Raw genomic sequence first — 19,672 nt, 5'->3', positions numbered from 1 at the left:
CGTCTTCGTCCTCCTGCTCCTGACCATCCGCAGCCCCTAGCTCTCCCGCTTCCAATCCATCCTGACCGTCAGCCTCGTCCTCTTCAGGTTCGAGCTGGTCCCCGAAATGCCGGCCGCTCACAGCTTGCCGCCGCTCACTCGCCGCCAGCTGTCAGAACCGTGAGCGAGCAAGTCAGACAGTCTGCACTGCAGTTTGAAATTAATCCTGTGTCCGGGTCTTAGAAAGGCTTGTACCCAGACACAGAATTACAAACCCGGTCTGTCCGGGTCAATCCTGTATGGGTGGCAACCCTACCTCCTCCCCTCCTGTGTCCACTTTACTACAACAAAGGCTTGTTATATTTATTACTCTTGTGAATATACTATCGGACTGAAACTGGTTTTATCTTGGGTAGTATTTCCTACTTTGGTAATCAACAAAGAGGGGAGGGGAGGAAAAGAAGGGGGAGGAAGGAGAAAGAAAGAAGGGAAAAGGAAGGAAGGAGGAAAGAAAAGGAGGAGGAGAGACGAAAGGGAAGTAAAAAGGGAAGAGGAAAAAAGAGAGAGAGAAGAAAACGAAGAAGGGAAACGGAAAAGGAGAGGGGAAGGAAAAAGGGGGAAAAAAAATTAAAGAAAATGGCCCCCAAGCAAAATAGGTGTTACTGCTAAGTATACATCTGCCAAAGCAGGTCAGAAATTGGTAGAATCGGACAAAATTGAACAATTCTTGAAGTCCCCAAAGGTTGTAACTACAAGAACGGGACAAAAAGGGTTGTACGATTTGGATGTAGAAAAAAAAACTAATCTAGAATGGGAGAGGTATTGGATCGTTACATCCAGGAGGTGGGGGCGGAGAGAGATGATTTAAATGTTCTGTCTAAAGATGAATCCTCACCACTGAATGAAATTTTGGGTGCAGTAAAAAAAAAAACGGAGAGCTAATAAAAGACATCTTAACTCAACTTGGGGTAATCCAGACTGATGTGGCTTTGATAAGAGATGACGTCTCCAAAATACGGGGGGACAGAGTAACTACCATAGAAAAAACTGTGGACTTCTTGGAGAACGAAGTTAAAGTCTTTAAAACAGAAAACCCCATGTTAAGATCTGAGGGTAACATCTTTAAAAAAAAAAAGATGTCCGATCTTGAAGATAGGTCTTGGGGATGTAATGTCAAAATTGTGGGCCTACCCGAGGGAATGGAAGGAGACAATCCTGATTACATGATACAGAATTTAATTTTGGAAAGGTTTGGAAGGGAGCACTTTACTCCATTATTTTTTGTGGAGAGGGCCCATCGGGTTCCAGGAGGTAAACCAACTCCAGGAAGGTATCCACGGACACTTCTGGTTAAGATTCTTTATTTCATGTGATAGAGACATGATTTTGAGAAGGGCAAGGGAGTGCCCCCTATTCTATACAATGGAAATAGACTGTCTTTTTTTCCTGACTTTTCTAAGGATATCCAAGAAAAGAGATGTACTTACATCGAGGTTATAAGACTACTTTGTGAAAAAAAAATTAAATATTAATTTGTCTATCCGGCTAAATTGCGGATTATCTTTAATAGTGGGACTTATTTTTTTTATACTCCTGACCTTGTAGTAGAATGGCTTAATCAAAATAACATCTGATCCTTTTTTTCAGCTTTTTCATTGTGGTGGGTGGGGAGGGAAATGAAGAGAGGTGGTCTTAGTTGAGAGATATGTCCTAAGATGGTGGGGGATCAAGAGCTGGTGGTTTTGGGGGGGGCGTGATGTATGCAGTTTTTGGGGGGTGGGTTGCGATGTGTCTCCCAAGTTGTGGGGGAAAGAGGTAGGAACTGTTAATCTTTTTTTATTTTATTTTTTCTTTGATTGATATTGGTTAGAATCCTAACTTGGAATGTCCGGGGTCTAGGTGATAAACTGAAAAGACAGGAAGTTTGTGTTCGGGTTCGGAGACATCTTCTAGCAATTGTTAGTCTACTGGAGACCCACTACTGAGGGGGAGATTCCTCGACTCGGTGTGGGATTTACCAGCTATTCAAGAGGAGTAACAGTGTTAATTCATAAAGGGATTGATTTTGTCTGCCGGGCCTCCTCCACCGATAAGCAGGGGAGATTTGCCTTTCTTTATGGAAATGTATCTGGGAAATTATGCATTTTGGCTTTTATTTACATTCTTCCCCCTTTTTCTGAACCTCGACATACTCACATTTTCACCCAGGCAGCCCACCTGATGTTAGCATCGGAGTATCTCCTGCTCCGATGTGCTCCCTTGCCCTGGGCTAGATCGCGCAGGACACAGGCTCTTTTGTTTACAATAACACACTGCTGGGTGGAAGCTTCCACCCGACAGTGTGTTCAGTGACGTCACCGGCTCTGATGGGCGTGCTTTAGCGCTGCCCTAGCTGGCAGCCCCATGGAGAGCCCAGTTCGTCACCGGAACTCCTGAAAATGCCTTTTCCCTGAAAGATTTAGTGCAGGGCAAAGGAGAGCATCGGAGCATTAACTGCTCCGATGCTCAAGTCAGGGGGGCTGCCTAGGTGAAAATGGAGGTATGTCCGGGTTCAGCGTTAAACCCGGACAACCCCTTTATATGTTTACTATTTTTATGGACCAGTGGCCTGAAGGCATTCAGCCCTGTCATTGTGACAGGGGACTTTAATTGTGTTATTGATATAGAAAAGAATAGGGTTTCTATGGAGACAGATAAGTATACTTCGCGCTAAGGGTCTCTTTTGTCCCATTTTTTGCCAGGAATCTGGCTTCGTGGATATATGGAGATATCTAGGGAAGGGGAAATGATCATATTTTAGTGTTAGTAAATCTGGGAGGTCGATGTCTAGAATAGATTTAGCCCTGATAAATAAAAACTATCTGAAATATATAAAATGTATGAAATATGATGCTAGGTCTTTACCCGATCATTTACAGGAGATCTAATTTTTTGGGGATACCAATTATAATTCAGCAAGGACCTATTTGGTATTGGATGCATTTAAGGCCTTCATTAGGGGGATGTTCATTAGTAACATCTCTAACCTAAGAAAGAGCTATGCTAAGAAAGAGATTTGCAAGAAGCAGCAGCAGCTAGTATGGATGAGTTTTCCAGTAAAAAACACAGAACAAACTACGGAAATTATGCAGAGGACAAGTCAGGCTTTTTCAGACTTTCTTCTGGATAAGGCCCAGCAAAGGCTTTTTTTGAGAGGACAAAAGTACTTCTCTGAATCAGGTCGCCCCCAGGGAAAATGCTAGCTAGGGTGATCTTGAATCAGGATTCCAAAAATTGAGATAGTTAGTATTCGCTCTTCTTGAAGGCATAATAATTCAAGATCAGGAATGCATTAAAGAGACATTTGTGAAATATTTTTTTGTCAGATATATAGAGTAAATCAGAAAATAGTGTTTCAGATGAAGCGATTGATTCATATCTGGATACTATCTCTTTTCTAGTCCTTACAGATATTCAAAGAGAATCCCTCCCTTGATGCGGACCTCTCTTTGCAAGAGCTAGAGGCCTGTACGGGAAACTCTTCTCCAGGATCTGATGGTTTCCCATATGAATTTTATTGCAAATATAGGGAGGTTGTTCTTCCCCGTCTCTTGAAGGTATTTACTGGGGCAATAAAGGACGGCATCTGGAATCCAAGACAGAGGCGGTAATAGTATTAATACTTAAAAAAGGCAAAGATCTTTTAGATATGGGTTCATATAGGCCTATCTCTTTACTAAATACAGATGTTAAGCTCTTCTCAAGGATTCTTACTACTAGGTTGAATAAACTGAAGTGGTATGTTGAATATACGCCTATAAATACAATCGAGCAAATAATGTGAGGATAGGCGCTAAAACAAAATAATAATATCTTTATTAATTGTCTGATTAAGAAGAAAGGGGGTATCAACCGTCAGTATGGTGTTCAATACTGACTATAACAATTGTGAAAACACTGATATATGCCAAACAGCGCCACCATCTGGAATACCAGAGTAGTCTCACAAGCTACTAACACATAAGGGGCTCAATACACCACAGGGTTCAGGATGTGTGACCCAGGGTGAAAGATATCGAGGGGATGTATTGGTATGGGAATTTCACCAAACACCACTCCAAAACAGTGAGAGCCAGCGCGCAGACTCTCACTGCACTAATAATCACAGGTGCTGGACTATGGCAGAGCAATAGCAATCACTCCAGGTGGATTAAAGGAGCAATGGTTGCCCTGACATATCCCTTATTGGCAACAGCTCAACGCGTTTCCATGCATTGGGGATGAATTTCATCAGGAGCTATGTGCACCAGGTTAATGATAGAGCCCAGAGCCTCAGTGTTGTTTCACTGACCGAGGTAATGGACGAACAAACAGTGATAGAGATCCCTGCCTAGCGCCGTTTTCCTCTGGTGTGAGGTACGGAGCTTTTACAAACAGTCACTATCCTGCCTGAGCTAGCAACCTCTAGGCTGAGGTGCTGCGTGCTAGTGTGCATGTAATCCGGCACTGTGATGGCCGCAAAGCGGCCCACAGAACGCCGAGCTTTACAGGGTGAAACCCCGCCCTGTTAGACACGCCTCCGTCAATCAGCCAATCCGGCCAGGAGGCACGGCACAAGGCAAACCAAAGGCTGGAGGAAGGAGGAACACAGTGAGTCTCAGGGAAAGCGCAGAAAGCGCCACATAAACAAAACAAGGAATTAACAAGGCGGCTTTACATACAATTACCGCAGCATGGACACCTTTACAATAGATATACAGTGAAGGAGGATCACTCCAGGAGATGTATATAAACGGACAGACACATAAATTCATGTGTATATCCATTTATATCAGTAATCATACACATGAATCCACTCCTCATAGTCCATTGTACAGTATCACAAAGAAATCAGCCTAGTCACTAAATAAACGGGACGTATGAGATCGCATCATTAAGGCCAGATGGTTTGATGGTATTCAGAGAAAAAATCCATCTCGCCTCTTTTTGTAACAATATGCGATCATAATCACCGCCCCTTGGTGACGGCTTCACAGAGTCGATCACTTGAAATTTGACCGATGATGTATCTAGGTTGTCCAAAGTTATTACATTACATCCTGACAAAAATGGGTTTATCCATACTAAGGGTACTCATTATAATTTGCATTGCCTTTTTGCTAACATTCAGTCCTCCCGGGGGGTCTCTCGCTCCATCCTGTCTTTGGATGCTTCTAAGGCCTTTGACAGGGTGGAGTGGAGATTCCTCTGGAGGGTGTTAGAGAAGATGGGATTTGGTATTAAGTTAATAAATATGGTTAGGCTTTTGTACAAATCCCCAAGGCGAGGTTAAATATTAATAACATGCTTACAATGTGTATCTCTTTGGAGAGAGGTAATCGTCAAGGATGTCCACTCTCTCCACTGTTATTTGATGTTTATATTGAGCCCCTTGCTGTTAGGGTCAGGCAGGATCCTGGGATTGAAGGGTTTGGTACACTGGGAACAGAAGATCGTATTTCTTTATATGCCGATGATGTCTTGTTTTACATAATCACGAAAAAATGAAGCTGACTTTCGTGTATATGAAAATCCCAAAAGCTTTATTGTAATATAAATGAACAGTACATACATGTATTATAAAACAGGCAGCACAAGGCGGGACACACAAACGAGGAGCAGGACCCAAGGAGAGGCCGGGAGATCAGTGCACGAAAATACAGGGAAAAAGAATACTAGCTAAGGCTACTTTCACACGAGCGTTCTGCTGTCCGCTCGTGAGCTCCGTTTGAAGGAGCTCACGAGCGGAGCAGAACGCTTCCGTCCAGCCCTGATGCAGTCTGAATGGATGCGGATCCGCTCAGACTGCATCAGTCTGGCGGCGTTCAGCCTCCGCTCCGCTCGCCTCCGCACGGCCAGGCGGACACCTGAACGCTGCTTGCAGCGTTCGGGTGTCCGCCTGGCCGTGCGGAGGCGTGCGGATCCGTCCAGACTTACAATGTAAGTCAATGGGGACGGATCCGTTTGAAGATGCCACAATATGGCTCAATCTTCAAGCGGATCCGTCCCCCATTGACTTTACATTGAAAGTCTGGACGGATCCGTCTGAGGCTATTTTCACACTTAGCTTTTATATGCCAATATAATGCAGACGGATCCGTTCTGAACGGAGCCTCCGTCTGCATTATTATGATCGGATCCGTTCAGAACGGATCCGATCGAACGCTCGTGTGAAAGTAGCCTAAAAGAGCATACCTCAGAGCCTCATGGCAGCAACGCCCCAAACACAATGCAAAAGAGGCAATTGTAGAGACGGAGGTTAAGATGGAAGGAACACAAAGGAACACAATTAAACATACCCTGAATAGTGCAAAGATCTCTCAGCCAACTCCTGACCCAATGCCGTTTCGCCAGTAAATCTGGCTTCTTTCGGGGAAACGGAAACACATAAAAACATCTCCCCTATATAGTGCCCACACAGGCGTGTAGAAGATAATTAAGATTGCAGGACCTGAATGACGTCAGCACCAATGGAATTGGAGTCCCAGTACTTAAGAGCCAATAATAGAACCAAAAGCACCTAATGGGGGCAGGACTAAGCTGACAGAGCGAGCATGTGAGCAAGCACATGACCGCAGTGTCAGAGGTGCATCATAAGACACGCCCTGACCATGCCAAGAAAGCCAATCAGTGGCCCATGTAGTCATATGGAGGAGGAACTGGGGGCAGTGACAGCGGCACCAACAAAACATGAGGCCTCCAAGGGGCGGAGGGATAGTGATGCGGCGATCACGTGACACAGCACGCGACCGCGATGTCACGGGCGCTGCCAACGCAACGCCCCCTCTGCAAAAGCACAAGCAGTCGTGAACGCCCCACCCCGGCAATGCAGGCAAGCCTTAGTGACGGAGCGGTCACGTGATGCAGCACATGACCGCGGCGTCACACTTAGACTACTTTCACACTTGCGTTCAGAGCGGATCCGCCTGGTGGCTGCACAGACGGATCTGCTCTTATAATGCAGACTTTGGGATCCGTTTTTTTCTTTTTTCTCTCTGAACTATAATGCAGACGGATCCCGTCTGCATTATAGTTCAGAGAGAAAAAAGAAAAAAAATGTTTTTATTCCCCCCCCCCCTTATTTTACATGCAACATACTAACACTATACTCTTGAGGGTTATTCGAGTTATTAACTCTTTTGGTGAAGTTTCAGGTCTTGACAATAACTGATCTAAAACTATTCTTCTGCCCTTAGATAGATTAGAACCTTTTACTAAGGAGTTGCTTAGTAATTTGAGGATCCCTGACTCACTTGAATATTTGGGGATTACTATTTCTTCAAAGATTGAAGACTTCCTACAGCTTAATTTGACCTCACTGATAACTAAATTGAGATTTAAAATAAAGACATGGCTCCGGCACTGACGGATCCAGGGGTAGGGGGGGGGGGGGGCAATGGGGCAATTGCCCCCCCCCAGCTGCTCAGAAGTGTGTGTGTGGGGGGGCAAAGGGAGATGAGCGCGTTGTGGAAGCACTCATCTCCATAGTCATCTGTATCGTCGTCCTCAGGACAGTGATACAGATGCCTATGCTGTGCGGCAGGGGAGGGAGAGGCGTGTCCCTTCCCCTTCCTCTGATAGGCTGCAGGCACTAGGCTGGCAGCCTATCAGAGGCCGGCGCAGGCGGATCGCGCCTCCTGAGCCGTACAGCGCGGAATACAGGCCGGAAGAGGCCTGCATCGCTGCCAAGGAGGTAAGTATAAGTGTTTATTTATTTTTTATATGTACAATAGTTTTACTGGCACATTGGTGGGGGGCCTCTTGTTTCTGGCACATTAGGGGTTCTCTTGTTACTAGCACATTGGGGGGCCCTCTTGCTACTGGCACATTGGGGGGGCCTATTGTTACTGGCACATAGGGGGGCTCTTGTTACTGGCACATCGGGGGGCTCTTGTTACTGGCACATTGGGGGGGGCTCTTGTTACTGGCATATTGGGGGGGCTCTTGTTACTGGCACATTGGGGGGGCTCTTGCTACTGGCACATTGGGGGGCTCTTGTTACTGGCACATAATGAGGAGCCTTTTATTACTGGCACATGATGGGGGTGCTTATTACTGGCACATTATGGGGGGCTCTCATTACTGGCACATGATTGGGGGGCATCTATGGGGGCACATTTTACTGGCACATTATTGGGGGCACTTATTACTGGCACATTATTGGTGGGCACTATAGGGGCATCTACTGAGGCCACAAAGAAGGGGTATTTTATATGGGGGGCTCTGTACAGTGCATTTTATACTGAGACACATTATGGTGGGTACTATGGGGAAGGGGGGAGAGGAGTACTATGGGGTCATCTCCGGGGGCACTAAGAAGGGGTATTTTATACTTTCAAATTATGGGGGACACTGAGGGCATCTACTGGGGCATTTTATACTGGTACATTATGGGGGCACTAGGAGGAAGAGGGGAGAGGAGCACTATGGGGGCATTTACTGGGGGCACTATATAGGGGTATTTTATACTGGCACATTATGGGGGCACTATCGGGACATTAGCTCACCTGGGGGCTATACAAGGGTGTTTTTTTTTTGCACTGTCACATTATAAGGATAATTATTTCTACTGGGGGGGCATTATGGTGGGCTTTATTACTCCCCCATGGTATGACCCCTAGTAGCAGCACCGGCCTCTCCCTGCTCTGCTATCCCTCTGCCCCTTCTCCAAATCCTTATTATGAAATCTTTCTCATTAGGATAAAACACAACATCAGCTCCACCGAGCCCGCGGCCAAAGTGTTGAAGTGGTGTCCGAGATCCCCAAGGGCCAAGCCAAGTAACTGTAAGTTTTCATGTGAAATATGTTTATGTTATACACATATAGCATACACTGTGCCACACAATATACTGTATACCTCTATACTGTGCCCCACAATATACTGTATACCTCTACACCGTGTAGTCTGTTCTATAAGCACCATTGTTTTGTGGCGGCGGACAGAAAATAATCTGGAAGTGCCCCTCCCGAGACCAGGCTCTGGATCCACCACTGGCTCCAACTCCCCTTATCTAGAGCCGACAGAATATCTCTAGTTAAAATGGTGATTTTGCCCCAACTACTGTATATCTTCAGGAACTCCCCAGTGTGGATTGATGATACATTTTTTAAACTGATAGAGAGAATCATTAATGATCTACTTTGGGGGAGAAAGCGAGTTAGGTTTAAATTGGAGCATTCTTATAAACCGATGGAACAGGGAGGATTAAATCTTCCCTGTTTCAAGGGTTATTTTATAGCATCACAGCTATGGCTGTATTATGAATGGAGAAGAGCCCACTTTGTAGAACTCTGGTGAAGAATTTTTCACATGATAATATTTTTGCCTTATTGCAATCCGGCCAATTAATTAATCCCCAACAAGAATATAAAATAGCTGCAAAGCTATTTATTAAGTCCTTGAGTACTATTAGAGACTGGTTTGGAATAAAGGGATCCCTTTGTTGTACGCCCCTCTGGCATAACCTTTATTTACATCTTTAGCCCCTTGAATGCTCTTACAGGTCATCTGTGTGGCGGCGCTGCTAAGTTTTCTAACTCCGCTACTGTCGCTACGCTAAGCGCAGCTGCGCATGGAGTCCTGGTCAGCGAGTCCTGGTCATGGAAAGGAGGGGGCCCCCCGCCGGCGGCCGCTCTGAGCCCTGCTAAGCCTGCCTCTTTAAGAGACTCGATGAGCAGTGGCTGTGAGTGAGCGTGCTGCCGCGTCTGTCTGACGTTGCCACAGCTCCGCCCCCAGAGCAGAGAGGAAGAACCAGCGGCAGCCAGCCACAGCCCACAGACTCTGCCAGGGAAGACCCGCAGCCCGCCGCCCACACACAGAAGACTCTTCTGAGACTGTGACAGGAGGCAGCCAAGTTCCAACAGTTACTGGTAGGTAGGTTGGTTAAAGGGGTTGTCCGGGTTCAGAGCTGAACCCGGACATACCCTTATTTTCACCCCGGCAGCCCTCCTGAGCCTGGCATCGGAGCATCTCATGCTCCGATGCGCTCCAGTGCCCTGCGCTAGATCGCGCAGGGCACAGGCTCTTGTGTTTTCAATAACACACTGCCGGGCGGTAACTTCCGCCCAGCAGTGTGTTCGGTGACGTCACCGGCTCTGAGGGGCGGGCTTTAGCTCTGCCCTAGCCGTTTTACTGGCTAGGGCAGAGCCAAATCCCGCCCATCAGTGCCGGTGACGTCACCGGGCTGCCTGTCAGCCCCATAGAGAGCCCGGTATGTCACCGGAACTCAGAAAAATGCCTTTGCCCTGCGCGATTTAGCGCAGGGCAAAGGAGAGCATCGGAGCATGAACTGCTCCGATGCTCATGTCAGGGGGGCTGCCGGGGTGAAAATGGAGGGATGTCCAGGTTCAGCTCTGAACCTGGACAACCCCTTTAATTATAACAACTTAGTTACTGGATACCATTCCCACCATCTCACCCGTCCCAGTAGTGCCAGCCAGTGTACTGTAACTAGCCCGCCCTTGTTCTGTTTGGACTGGACTGGAGAAATGTGCATTGGGGGGGAGTCATGAGAGAGATGTCTGTGCATGTGCTGGCACTGCTGGAGAAATGTGCATGGGGGGGCGAATGACTCAGAGTCGTGAGAGAGATGTGACAGAACTAGGGCGGCCCCATGGCACATTTCTCCAGCAGTGCCAGCACATGCACAGACATCTCTCTCATGACTCTGAGTCATTCGAACCCCCCCATGCACATTTCTCCAGTCCAAAGAGAACCAGGGCGGCCCCATGGCACATTTCTTCAGCAGTGCCAGCACATGCACAGACATCTCAGATTCATGACCCACCCTGGTTCTGTTTGGACTGGACTGGAGAAATGTGCATGGGGGGGCCTTATTGTTTTTCATCCCAGGGACCCATTTCACCTAGAACCGGCCCTGCCTGTGGAACGCATTTGCGTTCTGCAAAGCTGGAGAGGGCGTGTACATCTCATATCACCCATATTTCCTTCCACTATTATCATCACACAGGAAGCTGGAGAAATCGAGGGTGTACACACCTCCTTCCAAACGTCGGAACGTGCTGCGTCACAACAGGAAGTGACGAGGGTAGCGAAAGGTAGTGAAAAATTTTTGGGCTCTTAAAAGAAATTTCAATCGCGGTTTTGTTGATATTTGGCTCAGTTGACTAAAAAGTTTGCCCACCACTGCCCTAGACGAATTGGTTGGGATCAGTATTGGCAAAAGAACAATATTTTTTATCTTGCACAGGTGGTCGGGAATGGGCTTTTTTTTAATTTATTTTGGAGTTAGCACAAAGAGAAAATATATCTAATCTATCTTGGTTTCGTTATTTTCAGTTATGCTCGGCACTAGCTAGTATGAAAGATAAATCCTTTTTATATACCTCCACATTTTTGCATGATTTAATAGTCAAGCCAGCACAGAGGGTTACGATTTATCAATCTTATAAATATTTACTCAAAGCACGATTTACTAATGGTCATTCTCCTGGGCAAAAGGCCTGGAGAAGGCATTGCCCAATGTTTCAACTGGACGATTGGGATAATATATTGGTGAATGTGGGATTAGTTTCTCATATTAATCATATATTGGTTCAATTTAATATTTTATACAGAATTTACATTACACCTTTATGGCTTAATAAACGGGGTTTGAGAAACACTTCTAATTGTCCACGGTGTGATTCACCGGAGGCTGATCATTTACATATGTTTTGGACTTAGAGTCTTGGATTTTGAGTGCCATAAGTACAAACGGACTCTTCTGGTTAAAATAATGTTTTTGGCAAGGCTTCTGATTGCACGGGCTTGGTTCTCAGTTAATGCTCCAAGTATGAATACTTGGTTAAATCTCGTTGATAAGATTAAGGCTACTTTCACACTAGCGTTCGATCGGATCCGTTCTGAACGGATCCGATCATAATAATGCAGACGGAGGCTCCGTTCAGAACGGATCCGTCTGCATTATATTAGCAAAAAAAAGCTAAGTGTGAAATTAGCCTGAGCGGATCCGTCCAGACTTTTACATTGAAAGTCAATGGGGGACGGATCCGTTTGAAGATTGAGCCATATTGTGTCATCTTCAAACGGATCCGTCCCCATTGACTTACATTGTAAGTCTGGACGGATCCGCACACCTCCGCACGGCCAGGCGGACACCCGAACGCTGCAAGCAGCGTTTAGGTGTCCGCCTGCTGAGCGGAGCGGAGGACAGACGGTGCCAGACTGATGCATTCTGAGCGGATCCGCATCCATTCAGACTGCATCAGGGCTGGACGGAAGCGTTCGGGTCCGCTCGTGAGCCCCTTCAAACGGAGCTCACGAGCGGACAGCCGAACGCTAGTGTGAAACTAGCCATAAAGGTATGAAAACATCTTATACAAACAAAGAAATTCAGAGGATAAATGGTTTAAGGTATGGGGAGAATGGAATTCTTAATTTTCCTTGCCTCAACTTTCTTACTATCTCAGTTCTGTCCTTTTTTTGTCAGGGGAGATGGGAGACGCATCGCAAAGGGGTGGGAGTTTAGGAGTGAATGAGAGGGTAAAGGAAATGGAAATTTTAATTTTGTATTTATTTTGTATGGAAATATTATTGTTCAATACAAAGAAAAATTTTACAAAGAAAAAAGAAAATCTAGTGTCACATTTTCAACTAGTAATGTTTTAACCAGCCTAAAATTAAAGATTACAGAGATGACGATGTAGTGTGAGGGGTGATTAGTTCCCATTATATTAGAGCAGCATTTCACAAGGACAATCAGCACCGTCTTATACTTCTTACACAGTGCCTGTATTGGTAGAGAGCATCAGTGTGGGCATACTTAGGAAGAAGGAGCTAAGACTGCACTGGCACATAAGGTTTTTTTTCTTTACTGTCCAGAGTATAATATAGAAAGTGAACTAGAATGGGATTTAATGACCTCCTAGAAATTGTTGGGGGGCTAGGGAGATTTCAGGTGATCAACACTACTGTGCTTCTGATCCCCATGTTATTTATGGCCTGTCATAGCTTTCTCCAAAATTTTTCTGCTGCAATACCGACCCACCGCTGTTGGATACCAGGTGTGGATAATTCTACAATTACTTATAACCAAAGTCACTTGGCTGCCTTCATACCACTGGATGAGGATCAAAATGCCAAGAGCTGCATGCGGTTCACAAATTTGGAACCTTTTTCCTGGACAAACGGTACTTTCAAGAAGGACAAAGAAGTTTGTAAAGATGGCTGGGTCTATGATAGGAGTGTCTTCTCTTCCACTATCGTCACTGAGGTATGTGAGCCTGGGTTCATTTCCTTCCTTAATTGCCAGTATTCCTTTCATGTAAATTCCATGCATATACATACTGTAAATACAGTTTTTTTTATGGTTAATCATCCTTTAAAATATGTTTTTTTAGTTCTCATGTGGCAGTAAGCACTATCGAGTCAGACTAAAATGCAGGCAGATTCACAGACCGGCTGAAGGTGGCCCACCAGCAGGAACAGTATTTAGCCCTCCCCTTAGCTCTCTAACAACCCACTAGTAATTGTGGATCTGATCTGGACCCATTCATTTCAATGAGGCCCCAAAAAATGGGTACAGCACACCGTGTGCTGTCTGCATCCATATGTCCAATCCTCAGCCCCACAAAAAAGAACATGTCCTATTCTTGTCTGTTTTGCATACAAAAATAGGAGTTGTTAAAATGGGTCCTCAAAAAAAGTGGAAGCAACACGGACGTCATCCAGATTTTTGCGGATACACGTTTTGTGGACCGCAAAATACATACTGTCACGTGAATGCACCCTAATAGATGATACGAAGCTGCTTCAATGTAGGCCCTTGTACAGCCACACAGGTTGAATATATGGTGTATTTGCCTTTGGCATGAAAGGAAGGGGATATTTGTCACATTAAAATATCAGGGCACAAGCCCCAGGTCTAAGTCCCTAACCGATGGGGAGAGAGTCACCAGTGAATCTCATTAACAAAATAGTTGCACCTCAGGATGAAGAAAGAAACTATTCTTATACCTGGATCCTGCACATCCTCTCTATGCTTAGTCAGTGAAAAAACTGTAATGTTTTTTCCCTCCATGTCACATGCAGGGATATGTCAGATGGAATAATCCTGCATATGCCATCCCCCAGGGCCCTCCTATATCGCGTCCCAGGTGCTGAGTGGTATAGTGCGGCCTAAATGTCTCTTTATGTGTCACGGTGCTCCAACCTGTATACGGCTGGACCGCAGACTTTGGCTGCGAAGCAATGAAAGGGGGGAATAATTGAGGGATTGACAAGAATAACTTGAGTCCAGACCTTGAGATGAAGTTCAGTGGCAGCTTTAGTTTCTTCAAACAGTTTCAGGCTTTGTCTTGGTTCCAGCAGGCTTTAGCATTAAACTGGCAGGCAAACTCAACTCTGCTATAACTGTTTCTCTCTGACTCTGCTATACTGACAGGCTAGCTGTATAACTCAGCTTCTTCTTTATACTGCACTTCTTCTCTGTAGTCTCACTCTAGGTTATGCTAGGGAACTTTTCTCCTGGCTCCTGAGGTTTCAAGCTTTGGCCTCCATGGCCAGCATAGCTTAAGGTGCTCTGGCTGGCGTGGGCACGTCCAGCAGAGACATTATCCTGCACACCCTTCCCCTGTCTAGGAAAGACCAGACTGCAACTAACTGGTCCCCACCCTTACTGCAGGAAATATCCCACTCCACTACAGAGGGAGGGGGGGGGGGTTAGAATGGAATGGAAAGTTCTATTCCATCTAAGTACAGCTCTGCCATATTTGCTGCCACCTGCTGGTGAACCAGGTATTTTACATGAACAGTTACATAACAACATTATTAGGAATGCACAGTGTGGAGGACCTGCATAAGATGACATGAGGTTAAACCAATAAAGACAGTAGCAGGGCGCAGGAGTGTTACACATACAACATTACAAATAGGTAGAAGTTAAAGGGACCGTGCAGTGGCATCATATTGATTACCTACTCTAAGGATAGGGGATCAATATCTGCAAGGGTCTAACTCGGCACCCCCGCCAATCAGCTGTTTGAATGGCCGTCTCCATTGTAGCGGTGGTACAATGTCCTTACGACTGCTCGTCCCTATCTCCTGAATATTGATGAGCGATCCTGAGAATAGGCCATTAATATTATGCCACTGAACAACCCCTTTAACCTCTTAACATATAATGCCGTACATGTACGGCTTTATGCGCAACCAATTGTATGGAAGCGGCTGCTGCTGTGCACCCGGCTGCAATGACAGGGAATGATGATCCTTCTGAATCCCGTAGTTTAACCCTTCAGATGCCACAATCAACGCTGATCATGGCATCTGTGGAGTTACTGAGCCCCCGCAGTGAAATTGTGGAGCTCTGATCAGTTACCACGGCAGCCTGGACACTGCTGAAGCCTTTCATGGCTGCCATTAGGGAGGAGCGAATCAACTTCAGATTAAACATCCAAAATCGATTTGCATAATACTTCGTTAGAATACAGGGAGTGCAGAATTATTAGGCAAATGAGTATTTTGACCACATCATCCTCTTTATGCATGTTGTCTTACTCCAAGCTGTATAGGCTCGAAAGCCTACTACCAATTAAGCATATTAGGTGATGTGCATCTCTGTAATGAGAAGGGGTGTGGTCTAATGACATCAACACCCTATATCAGGTGTGCATAATTATTAGGCAACTTCCTTTCCTTTGGCAAAATGGGTCAAAAGAAGGACTTGACAGGCTCAGAAAAGTCAAAAATAGTGAGATATCTTGCAGAGGGATGCAGCACTCTTAAAATTGCAAAGCTTCTGAAGCGTGATCATCGAACAATCAAGCGTTTCATTCAAAATAGTCAACAGGGTCGCAAGAAGCGTGTGGAAAAACCAAGGCGCAAAATAACTGCCCATGAACTGAGAAAAGTCAAGCGTGCAGCTGCCAAGATGCCACTTGCCACCAGTTTGGCCATATTTCAACATCACTGGAGTGCCCAAAAGCACAAGGTGTGCAATACTCAGAGACATGGCCAAGGTAAGAAAGGCTGAAAGACGACCACCACTGAACAAGACACACAAGCTGAAACGTCAAGACTGGGCCAAGAAATATCTCAAGACTGATTTTTCTAAGGTTTTATGGACTGATGAAATGAGAGTGAGTCTTGATGGGCCAGATGGATGGGCCCGTGGCTGGATTGGTAAAGGGCAGAGAGCTCCAGTCCGACTCAGACGCCAGCAAGGTGGAGGTGGAGTACTGGTTTGGGCTGGTATCATCAAAGATGAGCTTGTGGGGCCTTTTCGGGTTGAGGATGGAGTCAAGCTCAACTCCCAGTCCTACTGCCAGTTTCTGGAAGACACCTTCAAGCAGTGGTACAGGAAGAAGTCTGCATCCTTCAAGAAAAACATGATTTTCATGCAGGACAATGCTCCATCACACGCGTCCAAGTACTCCACAGCATGGCTGGCAAGAAAGGGTATAAAAGAAGAAAATCTAATAACATGGCCTCCTTGTTCACCTGATCTGAACCCCATTGAGAACCTGTGGTCCATCATCAAATGTGAGATTTAGGAGGGAAAACAGTACACCTCTCTGAACAGTGTCTGGGAGGCTGTGGTTGCTGCTGCATGCAATGTTGATGGTGAACAGATCAAAACACTGACAGAATCCATGGATGGCAGGTTTTTGAGTGTCCTTGCAAAGAAAGGTGTCTATATTGGTCACTGATTTGTTTTTGTTTTGTTTTTGAATGTCAGAAATGTATATTTGTGAATGTTGAGATGTTATATTGGTTTCACTGGTAAAAATAAATAATTGAAATGGGTATATATTTGTTTTTTGTTAAGTTGCCTAATAATTATGCACAGTAATAGTCACCTGCACACACAGATATCCCCCTAAAATAGCTAAAAACTAAAAACAAACTAAAAACTACTTCCAAAAATATTCAGCTTTGATATTAATGAGTTTTTTGGGTTCATTGAGAACATGGTTGTTGTTCAATAATAAAATTAATCCTCAAAAATACAACTTGCCTAATAATTCTGCACTCCCTGTACATCCGAAGTCGATTCGCTCATCCCTAGCTGCCATGGTAAGTTCCCTGCTGCTCTGTGCACGAGGCACAGTGCAGCAGGGACAGTGTAAAATTCCTATTTACCCTAATAGATTTCTATTAGGATGAATGGGACAAGGAATCAAAATATCCCAGGTTCTAGCCCCCTAAGGGGGCTAATAGTTAATAAATAAAAAGTTAAAAAAAGTTGGAAAAAAATAAAGATACGTTTAAATCCCCCCGTTTCCCAATTTTACATAAAAATAATTTTTGGGTCCAAAAATGTCTGAACTATTAAAATATAAAAAATCCTGTGCTGTGAATGCCATAACAGGAAAAAAATGAAAGAAATGGGATTCACAATTTTTAAGTCATTCCAGTGATCAAAAAGACATACCAAAAATGGTACCAATAAAATTTACAGTTTGTTGAAGGGATTATCCCATGACTAATGTAAAAAAAATAAATCAGACATCATATAGTACATGACAATGTCTTTCTAACAAAGCTAGAACCAGCCCTGTACCTCACATGGGTCCAGAGATCTCCTCATTCTTTGCTATGCTAGATATATATCACGCTGACAGCTCAAGGGGAGTGTCTCTTCTGCTGCAGCTAAGGGGGTGTGTCCATGTTCTCCCTATCACAGCTCAGAAGGCAGTCGAAGGATGGAACTGAGCATGTGCGGCCATCTCAGTGAGCCAGACAAAGAAATAACATAAAAAACAAACAGCAGGTGGCGCGATACAGATACATTTTATTGAATAACTCAGTGGCTTTGCTAAATTTTTAATTACATGCAATTACAAAAGTATTTAGATCTAGGTGCTGGTTTGAAAACTGTAGAATATTTTTCATGGGACAACCCCTTTAAGCAAAAAATAAACCCTCGTACAGTTTTGTAGATCAAAATATAAAAAGTTATGGCTGTCAGAATATTGAAATTTAGATATTTTATTTTCAAATGTTTTTTTTTTTAAAGTAATTAGACAAAATATAAACTATACAAGTTTGGTATCACCACAATCCTATTAAGCCACAGAATAAAGATGTCATGTCATTTTTAGCACACAGTTAATGCTGTGATTTTAAAAGGCCAAAAACCTTGGCTGAATGGTGTTTTTTTTTTTTTAAATTAAATTTTACCCCACAAATAATTTTTTGCCTGTTTTCCAATACAATACATGGTAAATTAAACGGTGGCATTAAAAAAATGTATCTTGTCCTGCAAAAAATAATCCCTCATATTGCTATGTGAACGTTAAAATATTGGAACATGGGAAGGAAAAATCACAAATGTAATAATGAAAATAGGCCTGGTCAGCTTGTGGTGCGTTTTTTTTTTTTTTACCTTTTTTGTCCTTTTTTAATGGCGTGTTTTTCTAAATAAGTGAGTGACCTGCAATTTTTATGGCTTTTTCCCTATAGAGAAAGAGATTTAAAAACACCAGAAAAAATGCCAGACCTCCAGCATGTTGCGTTTTTGAATGAATGCAGTAAGACAAATGATGCTACCTAATGAACGACAGAAGCAAAATAACACTTTTTTGTCCTACATTTCAGATTTCCTATTGACTTTCTTCTAATATGGAGCTGATATTTTTACCACACACACAAAAAAAACTGTTGAAAAAGGAGGTGCAAAAAAAAACCCACAAAAAATGCAAATGTACAGAAAAAAACGCAAAAACATAAAATTCTAGCAATCTATTATTACAAACTTCTATGGATTCTATGGAAGTGATTATATTAAAAACACACTCTTCCTTTATTGCCTGTGCAACGTGCCAGGGCACAGGGGATAGGTATGTGAGTGTACTAGTGATGAGGTGCCGAGGATAGTAGTACTCACAGTTCAGTTGTCCCCTAGGTGGGCAGTGCAGTGGATGGGAAGACAGCACAAAATCTTCCGAGCACTCTCAGTTGCAGGGCACACAAGCCAGATGTTGGTTGAGGTTCCCTTGATGGTAGTAGGTATGCTTAAGGTGCTTTGGTGGCTGGGCCCCTGGTTTGTGACGCCAGCACCGCAAGGTGCAATTAAGAAATGGAACAGAAGAATGAGGAATGAGGCAGTAGATAAACCAAACAGAAACTTTACTTGTCAGATGTACTAGTAAGGCATCCAATATCATCACTTTGTCTTGCTTACAGATGGCAAAAAGGGTAAAGCTGCAAATCCAAATTAGCAGACTCCTGGAGGTGAAGTGTAGAGGTTAATTCCATCTCACTTTAGTAAAGGTAATGTTCTTACTTGTACTTGGTTCCTGATCCTGCTTTTATCTCTCAACCTTTCAGTAGTAGTTCATATCCTTTGTAAATAAGTATTCTGACAGATGGCCTTTCTGTCTTTAGTTATGGTGGGTAGCTTGTAGCTTAGAATCTCTTCACCAAATGCAAAGGTGACTAAAACCTGGTAAACGACAATTATCTTCCTTCGCCTATATTCTTTATTTCAATGATCAAACAACCCCAGGGCGATCTCCCTCACGGCAGTCAAACACTCTGCTTAATTATTTGAATAGGTTGTGGTCTTCAGAGTAATAATTCACTTGATACCCTGGAAGGGTAATCTACAGTGTAGGATTATGCAGTCCCAATCTTGGACTCAATCAATGGTTGAGGCAACTTGGTTCCCCTGGGCTAGGCCCAGGAGGACAGAGACAAGCCTGTCTCTT

General features: G+C 44.3%; 1 protein-coding gene across 1 annotated transcript in view; it reads left to right on the top strand.

Annotated features, from left to right (window-relative positions):
- Positions 1-12,716: 12,716 nt before the first annotated feature.
- Positions 12,717-19,672, top strand: part of LOC122920495 (solute carrier family 22 member 20-like) — an 87,690-nt gene continuing 80,734 nt past the window's right edge. The window contains exon 1 of the mRNA XM_044270032.1: positions 12,717-13,233. Coding sequence (XP_044125967.1) covers positions 12,868-13,233 — 366 coding nt within the window. The 5' untranslated portion in view covers positions 12,717-12,867. The remainder of the gene's footprint in view (positions 13,234-19,672) is intronic.

This window comes from Bufo gargarizans, chromosome 10 (genome assembly GCF_014858855.1).
Source record: "Bufo gargarizans isolate SCDJY-AF-19 chromosome 10, ASM1485885v1, whole genome shotgun sequence".
NCBI classification, from domain to species: Eukaryota; Metazoa; Chordata; class Amphibia; order Anura; family Bufonidae; genus Bufo; species Bufo gargarizans.
Note: the sequence above shows the minus strand (reverse complement) of the source record. Positions and strands in the feature narration are given on the sequence as shown.